We start from the raw sequence: 18,392 nt of genomic DNA, 5'->3' as shown, positions 1-18,392 counted from the left end.
TTTTAAAAATAAAAAAATCTAAAATAAATAATTTTTATAATTATTTAAAACCATATCTAAGATGAACCTAAACATATGGTTGTCCAAATTTATTTTATCTTAGATATATTTTTAAAAAATAAATATATATAAAAGCATAGAGAATTATTTAAAAGTTGTTAAGAAATATAATATTTTTAAATTATTAAAACCAATAAAATTATTAAAAAAATTCAAAATTATCTTGGACAATCATTTGTCGAGGTTCATTTTGGAGTGATTTATTAAATAATTATAAAACTTATAGAGAATTGTTTAAAATTTATGAAGAATTATAAGATATTATAAATAATGATTAAAATTTTTAAAATTATAAAATTTTATTTATACACATTTAGAATGTTTAAAAAATTCAAATATACCTATATACACATGTATTTTCTTATTGGAGAGTAAAAATATTTGAGTACATTACTAATAAAGTTCTTAGACTCCACAAGTAAAGTAAAAATATTTGAGTACATTACTAATAAAGTTCTTAGACTCCACAAGTAAAGTTAGGGTGATGATAAATGCCTTAAAAGATATAATAAAATATTAAAAAATAAATATATAAAAGAAATGAGACACATGATAATTTTTAAGTCTATTTGTGAAATTAAAAAGTACAGTGCTAGCGTATCAAATATTAATCCCTTATAGCTAATCAAGTTGATGGGTCATATTTTGTTAATATCTTATAATTTTTAATATTTTTCTTATAATTATGTGTAACTATTTTATAATTATTTAAGAAAGAATTCTAGAATGAACCTAGACATATTATTGTTTAGACTCATTTTAACTTAACTTGGACAACCATTTGTCCAAATTCATATGGGACGTTAATAGTTTTAAATAAATTTTAGTTATTTAAAAAATTCTCATAAATTTTAATCAATTTTAATAAATTTCTATAATGTTTTTATAATAATTTAAAAATCATTCCCTAGTTCATTTGATCAATTTTAATAATTTTCTATAATGTTTTTATAATTCTCATAAATGTTTTTATAAATATTTTTAACGTGGTAAAATGTACCATATCAATATAAGGTATACATGACACACCATATATTGTTATTTGGTTGATTAGTTAATCATAACGTCACTTACAAGTATAAATGAATAATAAAAGATCGATTTACTCTTTGATATAAAGTATAGAGACTAATTAAACATTTTTTGAATAGATGAGAAAATATAATTCAACTGCATGGGCATCAGTAATATTTTTACCTAAACTTATTCATCATTTAATTCAATGTAATTTACCTAAATAAAACTTTAAGAAATCCAAATCACCACTTAACATTGAAATTTTTAATGGAATACTTAATTTATAATTTTTTAATATATAAATACTAATTTAACCATTTTAAATGGAAGATTAATTGTTTTGGGAGCAATTAGATTATTGTTTTTATTTTGCCAAATTTTCTCTATTTTTATTTTGATAGCAATTAAATTACTATAAATTATATCTGAAAATTTCAAAAGGGAAGTAAAAGAGACAGGCGATGTGACGGCGCGTGAGAGAAAGTGCGGTGAAATGGAGGGGGGAAGGGCGACTGAGGCTGAGGCTGAGGCTGAGGCTGGGGGTATAGAAGAGAGACTTACCTTGCCTTGTGTTGCGTTACATGAAGTCATAAACTTTGTAAAGAGAGCAAAAAGCGTTGCATACTGCAGCAGTGTAGCCGTTGCAATTCTTGAAGAAGAAGAAGAAGAGAGAATTTATTACCCATTACGCCATTAACACAACACGACAAAATCACCCACCAAAATAATAATATTAATCTGACCAAAAATTGAAACAACCCTCAATAAAATAATGTAAACCAAATTAAAAAATTACTTCCTTTTTCTTTGAAATAGCAGAATTAATGATGATGCGGGTAGTGGAGAGGTAATGGTAGTGAGCTGAAAAGACTAAACCTTTTTCTCAGAAGGTAAGTAACTATTATCCCAACACATTTTCTCTTTTTATCTCAGAAAAAAAAAATAGTGAGCTTTTGAGGAACAAAGAGAAACAGAGTTTTTCCTTTCCCTTTTTCTTTGGTAAATATTTTGTTTGAAAGGGTAGGAAGAGACATGCACAAATCCAAGCTTAGAAGAAAATTCTTCATGAGTGTTATTTCTCTTTCAGTTTAACAAATCCCAAAGGTATTTGTATATCATCTTCCTGATACAGATAATTTAGTTTTGTAAGGAATTTTTTCTTGTGCCTGTAAGGTTATAGAGTTTGATTTGGAGCCTGGGATGGTGGGTTTGGATTACCTGATTAATGGGATTTTTTTGTTGGTTCAACTTTGAGCACACTCTTTGATTATTTTGTTGTGGGTTTTGCATGCATGAAAGATTTATAAGTTTGAGACTTTAGAATTTATTTGAGCAAGAAATCCATCCAAATTTATCCTTGTTTTAAGTAAATGGCTGATATGTGGTTTGGGTTCTTGTATCTACAATTCGTGTTAATATATTCAGTAGCTGAACTAAAATTTGATGTTATGGATGAACGTTAACTTCCATTGATGCAATGGATGTGTGGGACTCGTACAAACTTCTTTTTATATTTGAAATAAAATTCTTTCCTTGGAAGTTTGATTTTGTTTTATGTTTGTTGATGGTTCTATGAATCTGCAGAGACTCTACCACTTTAACTTGATACTTATGTTTGAATTAGGCAGTGTAACATGGTTTGTTTTCAAGCTCAAGATGCTTTTTATGGTTGTTCCTCCTTATCCGTTGAAGTCTCTTAAAGTTGGTTTAAATAAATTTTCCAAAACCTGGTGAAGAAGGCTTACACCAATTTATTATAACAGTCTTTTCCAATTTAAACATCTAACACTATGAGTATGACAATGTTTTGTTTGTTGCTAGGTCACTGATGTGCGAGCACGTTAACATATAGCAGCAAAGATTTCTTCTTAGCACTTTCAAAATCTCTCACGGCTCCTTTTATAAGTCAGGATGCATTGAAGTTTGAATGGTAGGTTACCGAAATGCAAACCTTGCATAAAAAGGATTGTGTGTTAAGTTCTCATTTGACATGCACGAACGTAGTTGGCTGCTCATCTTGGGTCAATTCAACTGAATCTCATGTCCAGCAATCATCCATGTCTGAAAGTTTAAACTTGAAGATGGGAATCGTACCTCAACACTTTCATAATGCCAAGCAGCTAAGTTTTCAATTTCAAGACCAGGACTCATCATCAACTCAATCAACCGGCCAATCTTACCCTGAAGCGGCTAGTGTTGGAGATAGCAATCTTTATGGGCAAAGTTCAATTTCAGCATCATCAGGTTTTTATATTTGCTCAATATTACTGTTTGTGAGATAATGATTCAATCTATGTTATTTATTCTTTAAGTACATAATGTGGAACCTTCTTCTTAGCAAGTATCTATTTCATTTGTTATTAGCAGCATTTTATGCTTTTAATTTGTATGCATGTTCTGATAGGCTTATCTTCTCTGATACTCTAACTAAATTGCTTAAAATAGAAGAGAGTTGCAAATCTATGCTGAAGTGATTGTTAAGTTTCACCTTGTTACCTGGCTGTAAATAATAATATCATCACTCCAAGTGTGAGCAGAGCTTCTCTGAGCAAAATAGTCCTAGTTCATCTGTTAAAATAATGCTATTTTTTTTTTTCTCTTTTCTCCTTAGTATGCATATATATAATTAACTGTTCGTGTACCTGTTCAGGAGGTAATGAAACTCCTGGGAAGCTTGTTGAACATCATGCTAAATTAGCCTCGTCAATGGGAACTCAGGAATATGTCTTCTCTCCTTCACAAGTTGACTATAGCAAATCAATTGTAGGTTATTGCGTATGCTATTTGGCTGCTATTTAGATGTATCATAGTCTTATGTATCATTTGTCCTTTACAGCAGACTCATATTCCGCTCCATTGTGCTGAACCGTATTTTGGTGGTGCTGTGACTGCTGTTTGCCCACCTCCAGCTATGGTAAGAAACTTTCCACATTAATTAGGTTTGTTTGATGGCAAGCACTTCAGTCTGGTATATTATCAATCCATAGAAAAGGGGGTGGTTGGTTTTATAATCTTGTTTAACACCCTAAATAATTTCTAGAAGTCAATTATATATTTCATTTTGATGTCCTACATGTAGTCTTCTCTTCAAGGAATCTCATAAAGGTTATGTGTAGTCCTTTAATTACCAGATGCAACCTTAATGCTGTAGAAAATGAATAAAGCACAACTTAGAGGATAGGTTGTTGCTATACCATAATTTAAATCCATTATGACCTTCCTGGGGTCTTGCATTCTCCATTTATATAAAGAATGCTCAAATAATGTTATACTGGTCTTATGGATCCTTTAATATTCATCAAGTAAATCCCCAAATTCTTCTTCCCTTTTTCAAAATTAATTTCTTTCATTCTATTTCACTTTGATTCCTGCTTTACTCTTGTTCTTCTTTGCTTTTCTTATCACAATGATTCTTTACGGGAGAAGCTTTTCTTTCATGCTCTTATCACATGAAGTTGGCTTACTATTACTATATGAAGCATGAAAATGATGCAACAAGTACCCCCGAAGCAATTCTTATTCTTGACTAATTTTGTTTATTTTAAACTATGGTTTCACTCTAGTAGTCTGACTAAAGTGGTTTTGATGTGGTTTCTGATTCATTGGGCTGCTAAATCATATGCACGAAAAATCTATTTAAGCTGCTCCCCTTGGTATGTATGATAAGACAGAAATGCACATTCGTTGTTTTCCATTTGTGAGATATTTGTCATTGCATTTGTCTCAGAGTCATCATCCTTGTATGCTAGCAATGCTTCCTGCTCGAGTTCCACTTCCTTTGGCGCTTACAGAAGACGAAACTATTTATGTTAATGCAAAGCAGTATGGGGCTATTCTCAGGCGAAGACAGTATCGAGCGAAGCTTGAGGCTCAGAATAAACTGATCAAAGTTCGAAAGGTATGCTTTTAAAGTTTTTCCTTCATACATACTGCGCATGAGCTGCAAGGTGGCCCATGATGGTAAGTCCGGTTATTTGGCTTATGATTGATATACCTTGAGTTATTTTATAAATGTTTGCAGCCCTATCTGCATGAGTCTCGACATCTTCACGCTTTAAAAAGGGCTAGAGGAAATGGCGGGCGATTCCTGAACACAAAGAAGCTCCAAGAATCCAAGCCGATTCCAACAAGCCATGGACTTGATGCATCAAGGTCTCCTCAGCTACATTTGTGTGCAAACATGTCGAATCAGCTGGAAAATTACAAAGACGCTGCTTCAACTACCACTTGCTCTGATGTCACTAGTGCCTCCAACGGTGATGAAATGCTACAGCAGCGAGATTTCAGGTTCTCTGGCTATTCTTCTCTCATTGCTGGAGCCATGCGGGGGAGTGGTGGGAACCTCCATCATCTTTCTGGCTGCGGCTGATAGATTATGGTGGGAGCACTGCAGTCCGGTGCTTCAATGAAAGATACGGCTGCTTTGTTCCGGTGGGAAGTCATCCTTGGCTCAGTTTGTTTATTTTTAATAATAGACTTGACTGTTACAAAAGCATGAACATGAAGTTATTTCTTGGCAGAACTTGATTGCTATTTGGTGTTTATGTTAGACAAAAATGCATGCCTTGGTTGCTCATAGTATTTACCAACCCTTAATCAAGCAATTGATTGCACCGCACATAGAGCTAGCCTAGCTTCTTAATCAAGTAAGAAGCTTATTTTTGGCCTTTTTGGGCAGCTTTCATTGGTTTACATGTCGAAAAAGCTTTTAAGAAAAAGTAATAAATAAAGCTGCATCGATTTCGTCATTGATCAAGTTAATCTGGTTTAATCTAATATTTTCTAAAAAATACTAAAAATCATAAAAATTATTTAAAATCTAATAAATAATAATTTTTATAAAATAAATTAAACACATTTAAAATTTTGTAATAACTTATTACGAATTTATAAAAATTATAAAAAAAGTATCAAAAGTTATTAAAATTGATATAAACTTATAAAAAATATATAAAAGTTTAAACTGGATCGGATTAGTTGGTTGGACAGATTAGATTGAAATTGACAAGGGTATCTGTGTGGAGAAAGCTATTAGAACGGTTGACTTGGGAATCGAAGGGTTGAACCAATTTTTTAATTTTTAATACTTTGTTTAATCCAATTGGACGAATCAGTTGAATTGGGAAATTGATGGCCTGATCGGTTTGACTATCGATCTAGTTCTGAAAACCTTGGTTAGAATATTTCATTATGAGATATGCTAATAGTTGGATAATAAAATTTTAGTTTGATAAAAATAATAAAATAAAAATAAAAAAATGGTTCAATCGTCCAATTTTCAAGTCAATCGTTCTAATGGCTCTTCTTGGATCGGTACGCTTGCCAATTTTGAATAACCAGTCCAGTTTAAGTTTTTATAATTTTTTATAAGTTTATATCAATTTTAATATTTTTATAATTTTATTGCATTTTTAAGACTTCTAATACATTTTTAAATTTAAATATTTTAAATCATTTTATAAATTTTATAATTTATTATAGTTTGTTATATTTATTATATTTTTATAATATTTATAATTTTAATAAGTTCATATCAATTTTAACATATTTTAATATTTAATATTTATAGTTTTATATTTTTTATGATTTTTAATATTTTTATGGAAAAATATTATATTAAATCGAAGTCATCATGTGTCATCATTTGATTAGTTCATCAATTTATTTTAACAGTTAATATGGTTAATGACGAAACCATCAACGTAATAGCTTAATTGATTATTTTAATTAATAATAATTAAATGTTTAATTGAGTGCAAAATTTAATACAATAACTCAATTGATTTTTTTACATTTTTAAGAACTCTTTTTGACATATAAGCCAACATTATTATTAATTTATCCATTTTGTTTATATTTGATTTTTAGTGCATCCATCTACCTACCTTTTATGTGTTTGTAACTCGAAACAAACCCACTTTTCAATTTCAAAAAAATAAAATCACTTTCCGAAAAACCTTGTTAGGCTTGATCATGAGTCAGGTCACCTGTCAAAACTCGAAGGTTTGTTCGAAAAGTGAGAATTTAGGTAAAAATATAATCCCGAAAAGTATGCTTGGACAAAAAAATAAGACCTGTTTTCTGAACGAGTCGGACCTCTAGTAAGAATTTTTTGGCCTAGGCCTTATCCGGCCTGGATTTGATTACAATTTTTCCCTACATTGTTTTGTTATTGTTTGCTACTGTTTTGCTCTTTTTTTGCTACTGTATTGCTACTATTTTATTATTATTGTTAAGATATTGTATAATTCTTATTTTATTGTTAATTTTACTATTATTTTAGAAGCATTTGCTTGCTAAGTTATAACTATTTTAGTGTTATTTAAATTTAAAGATTTTTTCAATATATTTTCAATTTGTTGGAAACATTTATTTTAGTGTTTTCAATGTATTTGATATATTATATATCTTAAATTTATTTTATATAAAAAATAATATAAAAAAATTAATATGGACGGATCGAGTCGAGCTTGAATTCAACATTTTTTACCTGAGTCAAATTTAGACAAAATTTTAACCTAATTTTCAAGCCGAACTGAACCAAACCCAAAAAGTGACCTAATATTTTGCATCGACCCAATTTAATCCGACCAATTATCAGTTTTAAACCCTACCCTCTACCACCATTTCTTAAACTCTATTCCTCGCCCAGGCCCCGCTACTCTCTGCTTTAGAAAATTGTAAGACCTGAGTTGTGGCATGCCACTTATTTAGTAAACAAATGTTGCACATTGTTAGTTAATTATATACTTAACGTGCACATCGTTAAGATGTTGATGATTATTATATATATATATATATATATATATTAATTATAAGAAGAGTGTAAAGTCTTAACAGAATCGATTAATGCAATTTGAATTCAAGTCATATTTGGTGTGATAAATATATTGATCATAAGATTAATACACAGGGTTCGTGATGATTATTATATTACTATTATACAAAAAGTAGGTAAAAGTACCACAAAACCTTTTTATATTATACTTTATATTATAATTTAATTTCTCTACTGAAAAATAAATAAATTAGTCCTTATATTTTAGATGAGTAAGTGAAACTACCTCTCTATTAAAATTTGGTTTTATATATAAAGTATAATAACAAATTTAACATTTACCTTTACATATTTATTCAATTTACCCTTACTCTTTTATTTTTTTTCTATAAAAAATTACTTAAAATGAAAAAGAAAATTTAAAATTATGATATTTTGGATTTAAATTAAGTATATTTTACTTTTGACATGATTTAAAATAAAAAATATTTCTACTTATTTTTATAAAAATAAATATTTTCGTTAATTATTTAAGGGTGACAACCATTTAATAAATTCCTTAAATAGAAAAAATAAATTGGGAATAATATGTACAAATTATAAACATTAATTATAAAATTTAAATAAATATTACATTGAAAAAAATAAAAGCTGTATATATAGTTGAACTTGTGTATATGCAAGTGCAACTGAAAGGACAAATTGCCACCGGAAAATAAATAAATAAATGAAAGAATGAAAGAAAAAAATAAAAGAAAAGGGGACATTTTAGGGTTGTGGCTCATAAATCACGGTGGGGTTGGGCCAAGATTAGACCTCGCCCGAACGGAGTTTATTTTTTCCAGCGTCAGACCGGCCCTGAACCTTGCAATGAAATGATCGGCTTTGGTATTTACATCTGGACTTGGACAAAACAAAGCTCCTCCCCTTGAATCTTCACCCTCCATTTCACACATTCTTTTAACATCCGACGGACTCGCTTCACCGCTTGATGGATCATCCGAATCCGCTGAATTAATACTAACAAAATCACCCTGCACTTCGAACTTCCATGGCCGCAATTTAAACGGTGGAGGAGGTGGCGGTGGAGGGACTGGATTTAACGGTGATTCATTCCCACTTTCCATGCTCTCTTCTACATTGTTCATGTTATTTATCTTGACTGGCAAAGGAGGCTTCTGGGTTGTTACCGGTGGTTCCATTGAATGGTGCTTTCTGGCTTTGCTTTTCTTGGAAGAAACGATGCTTTGGTAAAATGAAGGTAACGGCGGTGGTGGAGGTGGTGGAGGCGGAGGAGGAGGTGATGGGGTTGGATATAAAGGAAGCGTTGAAAGGTTAAAGAATTCCTCAAGGTTTTCTACGCTTCTCTGCCTTTGCTTCTTCTTTTTTCTTCTTAAGGAAATTAAGAATTCTTTAGTCCCTCCACCGCCTGTCTTTTTCTCACTATTGGAACTTCTCTTTTCCGGCTCGTCATCTATTGGTGGCAAGATTTTCATCTCACTGTATATTACTTCCTTATGTTCACTTCTCTCTTTGGTTTTAGCATCTTCATAATGAGTCCACTTAGGTTTTCTTCTAACTACCTTAGGAAGCTGCGGCGGATGTGACTGAGGTGGTGGCTGTGGAGACGTGCGAACTGTATCAACAGCTATATCCTTGGTATTATTAATATAGACTTGTTGATCATGCTGTCGCCTTGACCTACTACGGTAATTATACAAATGAGTATCATCATAAAACCTCCAGCGATCATCACCGTTCACCATCCAAGAAGAATATTCCTGCCGTAGATCTGGATACGAGCTGCTACTTTTCAACCTCTGTAATGAGTTATAAGCCGTCCGATCATACCATTGACTTGGCGTTGAAGGGTTTGATCCTGGGACATGATCATCAACATGTTTGGGACTGGGTCTGGTAGTAGCTTCGTAAGTAGATGTTGGGGTTGGGGTATTATTATTACTATTGCTATTGCTTAAGAAGCCACAGATTATGGCGAAAAGCACGAGGACTAAATTCACGGAATCCCATGATTTTTTAACAAGTTGAGGCTTGAATATGTTGGACGTCAAAGACAGAAACGAAGGGATGATAAACAACACAAATGCAAACGCAATGACTAGCAAGAGGATGATAAGGATACCGGTGTTTAAGAAGAAAGATGAAGGTTTCCGCCGTTTCCGCCGCCGGCTGTCGGAGGTTTCCAGCCAAAATGGCATCATCTCTCCATCTTCCTCCATCTTTTTCTAAGAGAGAAACACTTTTACTTGCCTTTTGGTTTTGGGTATATACGTTTCATAGAGAGAGATGGGTTGCCTACACAGTTGACATGCTGCCTGTCCTTATAAGAATGACAGCGAAACGCAAAGTAGAGGTGTGTTGATGGCTTCTCCTCCATTGAAATTTTGTCCGTCAATCACTCCCATTAATTGGGACAGCAACGGCTACACTTAATTGTTTAAAAGAAATAATACTTATAATTAATAAACCCATGTTTCTATTCTGCATCTTCTAATTTTCTATTGAGACATGCAATCCACTTCATGTTCGTTCAATCTAAATTCCTTTTAACAAATATCATTTTATGGACATTTTTTTAATATCTTTCATTATCTTCGTATTATAAATAATTTTAAATATTTTTTAAAAAATAAATATCATCCGAAATATAATAAAATTATTAAAAATAATTAGAAGAGATGATATTAACTCGTAAAATGAAGTGTCATTCCGCCGCGTATGACAACTAATTATTAGCAAAACCAAATTAAATTAAGGAAACAGAAAGAATGGAGTAACGTGAGTTGCCAAAAGCTTGTAGGAAGGAACAGGTAAGATAAGGGCAGCTAACAAGGAAGAGGAAAGTATCATCTTGTTAATAAAATTTTATCAACTGAAAAAAATTTGAATTAATCGAATTAATGAGTTTTATTGTATTATTTTAATTTGAGTTAAAATTTTTTTTGAATTGAGTCAAGTGAAATGAAATTTAATTGAGTTGATCGAGTTAAATTAAAAAATTATACATATCAAATTAAAATATTGTTACAATTAATATAACTAATTTTGAAACAATATATATTTGAATTTTTTTAAATTAAAATAAGAAAAATTTATTTTAATATGATAAACTTGAATCGTTAATTAACTTATTTAGGTCTCAAATTGTTATTTTAGAAAACTTTTAAATTTTTAACTTTCTTTATATATTCTTTATATTTTTATAATTTTTAAAAATATAAATTTTGGAATTTTTGTAAATATTTTGAATATTTTTTTTGTAATTTTTGTTGAGAGAGACCAATTTGCTCAATTTCAAAATTGTCAGGGACCAAAGAGGTATTTACACCAATCTGCTTGAATTGTAAAATTCAACTCAACTTGAACTCTAAAATTGAATTATTTATTCGAGTTTACTCCAAAAAATCAAATAACTAGATTTGATTAACTTGAAAGTAATATTTTTTTCGAATCGAATTAAATTTTACTCACCCTTATTTTATTTTCTCATCTGTCTTTTCCATTTCTCTTTTCTTTTATTTGTTGTTAATTTGCTTTGGTAAAAGTATTATGGAGGCGCATGTACTAGGAGATAGATTGCATTTTAGTTTCTTTATTCGAAAAAGGAATAAATTAGTCTTTATATATTAGATTAAAAAGAAAATTAGTCTTTTCAGTTAAAAATTTCATCCATTTGTACAACTAAAAATGAGTGTGATTAACGGAATAACTAGATAGTTACACATGGTGTGCCACTTTTATCTCATGCTGACGTATAAGGGCCAATTTTTAATAATACAAATGGATGAATTTTTTAACAGAATGGCCAGTTTGCTCTTTTATCTAATGTATAAAGACTAATTTGCTTATTTTTTTGAGTATAGAGAACAAAATGCAATTTAACTTCCACTACAGAGACCTTTATGATACTTTTACTGAAAATTTTCTATTTATTCTTAGTTGCATATTTAATTAGAATAATATTTGGCACATTTCCAATAAAGTTTTTAAACTCCACAAGCAGAATCATACAAGTGTCTTCTAGGGGTATAGTAAAATATTTTAAAAAATAGACACATAGTAATTTTTTAAGGTTACTTGTGAAATAAAAAAAAAAGTACATTGCCAATATATTAAATACTAACCAATTTAATTATAGCAATTAATTTTATTAGTTTAAAATCACTACTAGTCTCATACCTCTCGTAATTATCATGCCAAGTGGTTGTGGTGTGCCCTCGTTCATTGTTCCTTCCGCTTCGCTACTAATATATTAGTTGGGAAGTTACGTATTGTTCAATTTGATCATTATTGACTTTATATTTTTTAAATTTTAAAATTTTAATCCTGACTCAAACGATAGTCGTTAAATTTATTAATTAAAATATTTCAATTTTTGTGAGTATTGTATAAAACTACATGTATAACGATACGTAAAGAAATTGTTTTATTGAAATAAAAGAATGGAAGAGTGTTTGTTTGTGTTGCTTCAAATCCAGATTTTAGGTAGGAATTAGGAGTCCAGCAAGACCTAATCACGTTTTCTTATTTCCATTATATCTACCGAATGAAACATGAAAATGGTCTTTACGTAAACAATTGGGGGTTTTCTTACGGCACAAATAATGGGAGAGGTTGGATTCATGTCAATTATTTTTGGGAAGGATTTCCGGGTCTGTCTGCTTTTGCAAGTTGGTTTATAAAACAGCACCGGGGGATATACGCTATACTACATAAGCCTCTCCATGGGTCAAGTTGGAGTCCGTCCGAAGAATAAAAGGGTTAGGATAAAAATATAGATTTAAAAAATTGGTTTGGGCATAAAAATAAGATCCGTTTAATAAATGGGTTAAACCTTTAATAATGTATTTTTGGCCCGGGCCTAACTCGAATTAGCAAAAAAATTGAAAAAGAATATTGTCTTCTTATTGTTCTTTCACTGTTTTGCTATTATTTCACGATTATGTTACTACTATTTTGTTATTATTTTGATATTGTATAACTCTTATTTTATTGTTATTTTTGTTACTATTTTAAGGTATTTACTTGTTAAGTTACACCTATTTTAGTATTTTTAAGTATAAATATTTTTAAAATTTATTTTCAATTTGTTGAGAAATATTTATTTTAATTTTTAGTATTTTTAATGTATTATATTTTTATTTTTGTATAAAAATTAATTCGGGCTAGCTGTGTTGGGACTGAATTTTAACATTTTTATTCAATCCATGGACAAGTCTATAACGACTATAGCCCTATTCTAATTTCTATATTTTTATTTCTTATTTCTCTTTATCAACGCTGTAGAACCCAAGACACAATTCTAATTCAGTCAACCTTCTAACAAATACATCTTTATTTATTTTCCTTTCTTAATTTTTGAGGTACTTATAGGTCAAGTCGGGTTGGGCCTAAACATGAAATTAACATATGCTTACTCAAGTCCAGCTTGACTAAAAAATATGAGCTTAAAATTATGTCTAAATACGCCCATATTTGTAAAAGATTAACCCAAGCCGAAAATAGAGGCGGCAAGCTTAATTACTTATGTCGCTCCTCCTTGGTGATAACTCCTCCCCCTTCATCCATCGTGATCTCCTCCGCTCTTTCACTTTTCTTTTCCTATTGTCTATCTCCAACTCCCTTCATCCTTCATCGTCCATCCCCTCCACGACCACTTCTCATGATCTTCATTGACCACCCTCCTTTTTTTGAGCAAGCGAAGTTTTCTGAATAATAATTTTGGCCTAGGGTTTGACCCTTGGTTCGTCCTTTATGGGAGAATTTTTTAGTTGATGAAGACTTGTGTATTCTTGAGTCCATTTTGATTCGTCTTTCTTGAGTTCATAATAAATCTATTCTCGAGTTCGAGTCAACTCATTTTGTTTTCGTTCGATATGATGGATCTAACGTTTTTGCGACTTCAAAATTATTTCTGGGATGAATAAGATCATCGATGGTGGTTACAATGCACGAGTTTGCATGTTTCATTTTCTAGTGGTTGATGCCTAACGATGAAGTAGGAGCTATTGATGTGGCTTCTAACCATGATAAAGGCATTTTTTGCGGCATTTTTTTTCTAGGACTAGACATATAGCTTGATTTGCAGCGGAGCACTCGTACAGTTTTCTTTGACTTTTCTAATGTCTTCTTTGTAATGATTTACAAACAAATTAACGAATGTCCTGCTGTCGAACATAAAAAAATTCCTTCTACGCTTTCTTCTTCTTATTAGGTGTTTGGGTTGTAAAAATTATAAGCTTTGATTTATAAGTAGAAGTATTCATAGGCCAGATTAAGTTCGAATTGAGTTGGATTTAAACATAATATCAACACATTATACTTGTACAATCAAATCAAAATACAGATATAAATTTTTGCTCAAACTCGTCTATACTTTTAAATGGCCAACCTAAACCATTTTAGACTTACCTATATTATTAATTTTATAACAAATATTTACATTCTTTAATTTAATATTAAATAATTTTATATATTTTTCATTTATTAAAATTTTACATATGCAACTTAAAAATTTTAATATGTTTACATTATAATATTATATATAACTATAAATCACATAATATATAATAATAATATAATATATTACAAATTTAAGTTCAAGCCTTAAATGTTTGAGCTCAATCCATATTTCAAATGACCATAATTTTTTATGTAAACCCATTTTTCAAGTCTAATATTTTTATTCTAATCTTTTCAAATTTTAAACAACCCTTTAAGCTTGGATGGGTAACCCAGTGGTAATAAGCAAATTTGCAAAAGAATCTCCATGTACTCAAGTTTCCCAGGCCACTTACCAGACGATGCCATGGCATCCTTTTATGAAACTACCAAGGTTCCCTTCATTACATTTTCAGTCATCATCTTCAATAACATTAACTTGATAATCTTTAACATGGATCCGAACCCAGCAAAAATGGCCAAATAATACCCTACAATGAAGCATGAATTTTCCTCTGTTTTCAAAATGAAAACTGAAAGTTTCAATGTCTCAAGAGATATATCAGTAATTACGTCGTGCTTGTGTTACCAGTACATACAATTCCTCTACGACATGGATATTACAAAGCTGTAATATAGATTCTGTGTTATGTTCATCACTAACGGGGTCTACAATGCAGATAACTGAACCTTCAATGATTCTGAGGTATAATACCTTCTTGCTTCTTTCCTTCTGTTGCAGATGGACAACTGCATGTATTCTTGTCTCACCTTTTGTTCGAGGAAGCTCCTTAAGCAGTACTAAAGATACAGACTGCAGTAGGACGAACTAGAAGACGAGAATAGCTATTGTGATTATCAAAGCAATTGTACATATCAATGCCTGCAAAAAGCAATGATCTGGGATTAATTCTTTCATATGCCCGACATTGCTACAGTTAAAGAGTGGCAAAATTGTTATATGCTGGCACCTGGAACCCCATCCCCTTTTAATGATCAAAAAAAGCTTTCAAAAGATTTTTCTTTCATCTGAGTTTTAGTGGAGTATCTATCTTTTACACAAAATTGTCTTCCAAAGCATGGTATAGCAATGCGGAATATAATAGAAATATATATATTTGTTTATCATTTCTCTAGATTGCATTAAAATGAACTTTAACTCAAAGTAAAAGTGAAATGGCAAACCATAACATCAAACAAAATACCAATGCCTAAATTAGCACTTACAGCTATTGCAGAGGCAGCAAGTCCAGCTCTTTCTCTTGGGTCTTTGCGGTAGTAGTTTCCAAAGTAGAGAATGGTGGCATAATACCACATCAATGGGAAAACAAATCCAAGCAGAAGACTGCAAACGAGCATATATGCTCATGAGTCCAGAAAACAAGATGCGATGGAAGAGAATGAAGAGGGCAGGAGAACTCACGAAAACCACCCTATCCCACAGCCAAAGCAAGGAAGAGGTTTATCATAAATGCTCAGCTGCGGGATTTCCGCATCTCTAATAAGTGCATATTCACCATTTTTCTGTTCAACTGCTTCTGTTAAGTGCTCTGCATTAACCAAGTTGCTAACCATGATTTAACAATATAAACAAACATTTTTTTAAAAAAACTTTACTCAAAGAGGCTAAATACAACACATTGACTGGCCTAATGGTGGTGTCAGTCAGCATGAACTAAGTCAGATGTTGGTGGTTTAACTTCATGTCAGACTGAAACAAAGGCTATAACTAAAATACACATCAGTTAGCCATTCGTATGAATGCAATAAATAGGTCCACAAGTTGAATGTGCAGGACAGTAACTTTGTAAGATTCGTGATTACTGCTTATATCCATGCGCTAGAATTCACATTTGGTTGAAATTTTCAGTTTTTTTATGCAAAAGCAGCATTGCATATAATATGGAAGTCATATTAGATGGTCCTCAGTAGCCATTACTTTAGCTGATCAATTGTTATTTGTAAACTAACGCACATATCACAAAATACGAAAAGCAATAAAACTCCTGAAAGCTTTGAGATTTTGACAATTTTAAAGGTAACTATCAACTTTTGAGCATAGCACTGAACTATCATATGCAGAGATAAAAAAGGAAGGGCCTAGAAGGAATACGTTTAATACTCGGATCCATGCATGCATTAAGGATATCTAACTCTTAGTTGGTTGCCTCAGCTCCTCTCTCTGCCTTTGAAGGATCTGTCCTGTCGAGAATAAGTGAGGAATGTAAAATATTAGCAGCAATAATTACCATTAAAAAACCTTCATAAAACCAGAAAACTGTTAATACCTCAGTAAGAACACTGATTTCCTAATTTCTACTTCCTCAAAAAAGAAGAAGATTACAAAAACAATCTTCAAGCAAAGCTCAACTAACCCCATCACCCTTTTACTCGAAATAATTACATCCACACTTAAAAACACACCACAAATTAAGAATTCAATTGAATATGCATAAAGAATTCTCAATCAACTAAACTCTCCTAGCTTAAAAGCAAAGAAATGACAGAGGAGGCTATTCTGGTAAAATTTTAATTTAATATCAACACTAACCAAAGGAAATATCGAAGAATCCTTGCCAATCCTCAAAGTATACCACCCCAAGAGTTACTACGATTAATAGCAAAAAAAAAGAAAGGTAGACGATAATCCCCTCAAAAGTCAAACCTTGATTTCTACAAAAAGGGTTAATTCTCAACAAAAAAAAACTACAGGGCAGAAAAAAAATCCTTCTACAAAGATCAAGTTTACCAATTTAGCAACAAAACTCTAAATTTCAAAGCAATCTGAGTATGGAACAGTAAAATGTTGGAAAACGGAGAGCGAAAGAGTGAAACTTGCCAGTCGAAGTGAGAGAAGGCGGCAAGGCGCAGGTGTTTTTTTTTCTCCGCTGTCTCTGTTACACATATTATATGATATAAAGAGATGTACTAGTGTAATCACTTATTTGCTCCTTAAATTAAAAAATAAATAAATTATTTGTTTTTTTTTTAATTTTTAAAGAAAAAAATTCATTAATTCATTTAACGAATGAGATCATACAATTCGGGGAATAATTAATATCCTTTGTCACAAAATTATGGCAAGTTAACAATTGGTTCAATCACAACTTAAGCACAATATATTTGGAGTGATTGCAAGTACTTAATACAATAAGAAAATCAGCCCCGAATGATCTAAAGCGACGGGTATAAAAGGGAAAAAGAACCGAGCATCCACCAAACTTGAGAGGATGGCGTCAAAAGAGTGTACTACAAGAGTAGATAAAAACTTCTAAAAGTAAAGACTTAATTGACAATAAAAGAGAGAAAAATAGAACACACCAATTTTAAGTAAAAACAAAAAAAGTTTAGACTGTGTCTATTTTGGGATAATGCAGTAAGGTTGAAATACCCTATTCAAATCAATATCAAACAGAGGAAGTAAACTTCTAAACTTCGGCCTTCACCCGGGTGGATCACCCTATCTTGCCACTTGTATAAGAATTTGGGTCACAACTCTAACAAAAACTTAAGACAACACGAGTCCAAACCGATTAATGAAATTATTTATTATTTTGAATACTCTTAAAACATAAATAAATTAAGAAATCAACGAAAAGCCACCCATTTTTTAAAAGAGACCACTGGTGGTCGATGGTATTTTAACGATGGCAGGCTTCGTCATCTGTTTATCATAATTTGTGAAAAGACAATTATAATAGCAACAAAATAGATCTGAAAACTAAAAAGAGAGAAAAACACGTAGAGTGAATGAAAAGAAGAAAAAAAAAAGGGTTTTATTTATTTCACATTTCCTAACATGAATTTTATTTATTTAAATAATAAGTGTATAAATAAAAATAATAATCTTATACATAAACAATTCAAGGGGAAAAGACCATGAAGAAAACTTATGTAAATTCAACATTTCCATTTTTTTCAACATTAATGATCACCAAGTCTTTAGGTTGATAATGGTAAGAATCGATGTCTTTAAGGTTGTTACTCAAAACGGGTATGTTGCGTTTGAGGCAAGCATGGTCGAGGATATATAGGTGAGGATGATTGGATGAGGTCTTAGAGACCTAGTAGGTGG

The 18,392-nt window shown here is 31.2% G+C and overlaps 3 protein-coding genes across 9 annotated transcripts; 1 reads left to right on the top strand and 2 right to left on the bottom strand.

The window, feature by feature from the left end:
- The first annotated feature begins 1,383 nt into the window (after nucleotides 1-1,383).
- Nucleotides 1,384-5,634, top strand: LOC108458146 (nuclear transcription factor Y subunit A-3-like). 6 transcript variants are annotated; one of them, XM_053026862.1, is made up of 7 exons: nucleotides 1,384-1,967; nucleotides 2,899-3,007; nucleotides 3,126-3,321; nucleotides 3,728-3,840; nucleotides 3,917-3,991; nucleotides 4,805-4,975; nucleotides 5,099-5,634. In XM_053026862.1, the coding sequence occupies exons 2-7, from the start codon at nucleotides 3,005-3,007 to the stop codon at nucleotides 5,444-5,446; spliced, it is 906 nt and encodes a 301-aa protein (XP_052882822.1). In that variant the 5' UTR covers nucleotides 1,384-1,967; nucleotides 2,899-3,004; the 3' UTR covers nucleotides 5,447-5,634. The 6 variants fall into 6 exon arrangements, with proteins under 6 accessions (XP_052882822.1, XP_052882821.1, XP_017612920.1 ...); XM_053026861.1 differs by having other exon boundaries at nucleotides 3,914-3,991; XM_017757431.2 differs by having other exon boundaries at nucleotides 1,384-2,181; nucleotides 3,914-3,991.
- Nucleotides 5,635-8,465: 2,831 nt separating this feature from the next.
- LOC108459886 (actin cytoskeleton-regulatory complex protein PAN1-like) lies at nucleotides 8,466-10,439 on the bottom strand. The gene has a single exon (XM_017759286.2). The coding sequence runs from the start codon at nucleotides 10,093-10,095 to the stop codon at nucleotides 8,644-8,646; it is 1,452 nt and encodes a 483-aa protein (XP_017614775.1). The 5' UTR covers nucleotides 10,096-10,439; the 3' UTR covers nucleotides 8,466-8,643.
- A 4,375-nt stretch (nucleotides 10,440-14,814) lies between these two features.
- LOC108459498 (60S ribosomal protein L18a-like protein) lies at nucleotides 14,815-17,261 on the bottom strand. Of its 2 annotated transcripts, none has more exons than XM_017758877.2 (5): nucleotides 17,157-17,261; nucleotides 16,431-16,519; nucleotides 15,741-15,867; nucleotides 15,545-15,662; nucleotides 14,815-15,200 (listed from the first exon to the last, which is right to left on the bottom strand). In XM_017758877.2, exons 2-5 carry the CDS (start codon nucleotides 16,447-16,449, stop codon nucleotides 15,147-15,149), a joined length of 318 nt encoding a protein of 105 aa, XP_017614366.1. In that variant the 5' UTR covers nucleotides 16,450-16,519; nucleotides 17,157-17,261; the 3' UTR covers nucleotides 14,815-15,146. The 2 variants fall into 2 exon arrangements, with proteins under 2 accessions (XP_017614366.1, XP_017614369.1); XM_017758880.2 differs by having other exon boundaries at nucleotides 16,431-16,514; nucleotides 17,157-17,258.
- Nucleotides 17,262-18,392: the final 1,131 nt, after the last annotated feature.

The sequence above is a fragment of the Gossypium arboreum genome, chromosome 4 (genome assembly GCF_025698485.1).
Source record: "Gossypium arboreum isolate Shixiya-1 chromosome 4, ASM2569848v2, whole genome shotgun sequence".
NCBI classification, from domain to species: domain Eukaryota; kingdom Viridiplantae; phylum Streptophyta; class Magnoliopsida; order Malvales; family Malvaceae; genus Gossypium; species Gossypium arboreum.
The sequence above is the reverse complement of the archived record's forward strand: the minus strand, read 5'-3'. Positions and strand labels throughout refer to the sequence as shown.

Coding starts and splice junctions, on each gene's coding strand:
- LOC108459886 (XM_017759286.2), bottom strand. CDS start 10,095: ATGGAGGAAGATGGAGAGATGATGCCATTTTGGCTGGAAACCTCCGAC.
- LOC108458146 (XM_017757429.2), top strand. CDS start 3,021: ATGCAAACCTTGCATAAAAAGGATTGTGTGTTAAGTTCTCATTTGACA. Junction 3,322..3,727: donor TTCAATTTCAGCATCATCAG/GTTTTTATATTT, acceptor GTACCTGTTCAG/GAGGTAATGAAACTCCTGGG. Junction 4,976..5,098: donor AACTGATCAAAGTTCGAAAG/GTATGCTTTTAA, acceptor AAATGTTTGCAG/CCCTATCTGCATGAGTCTCG.
- LOC108459498 (XM_017758877.2), bottom strand. Junction 15,663..15,740: donor TGTGGGATAGGGTGGTTTTC/GTGAGTTCTCCT, acceptor GCTCGTTTGCAG/TCTTCTGCTTGGATTTGTTT. Junction 15,201..15,544: donor TTGCTGCCTCTGCAATAGCT/GTAAGTGCTAAT, acceptor TGCTTTTTGCAG/GCATTGATATGTACAATTGC.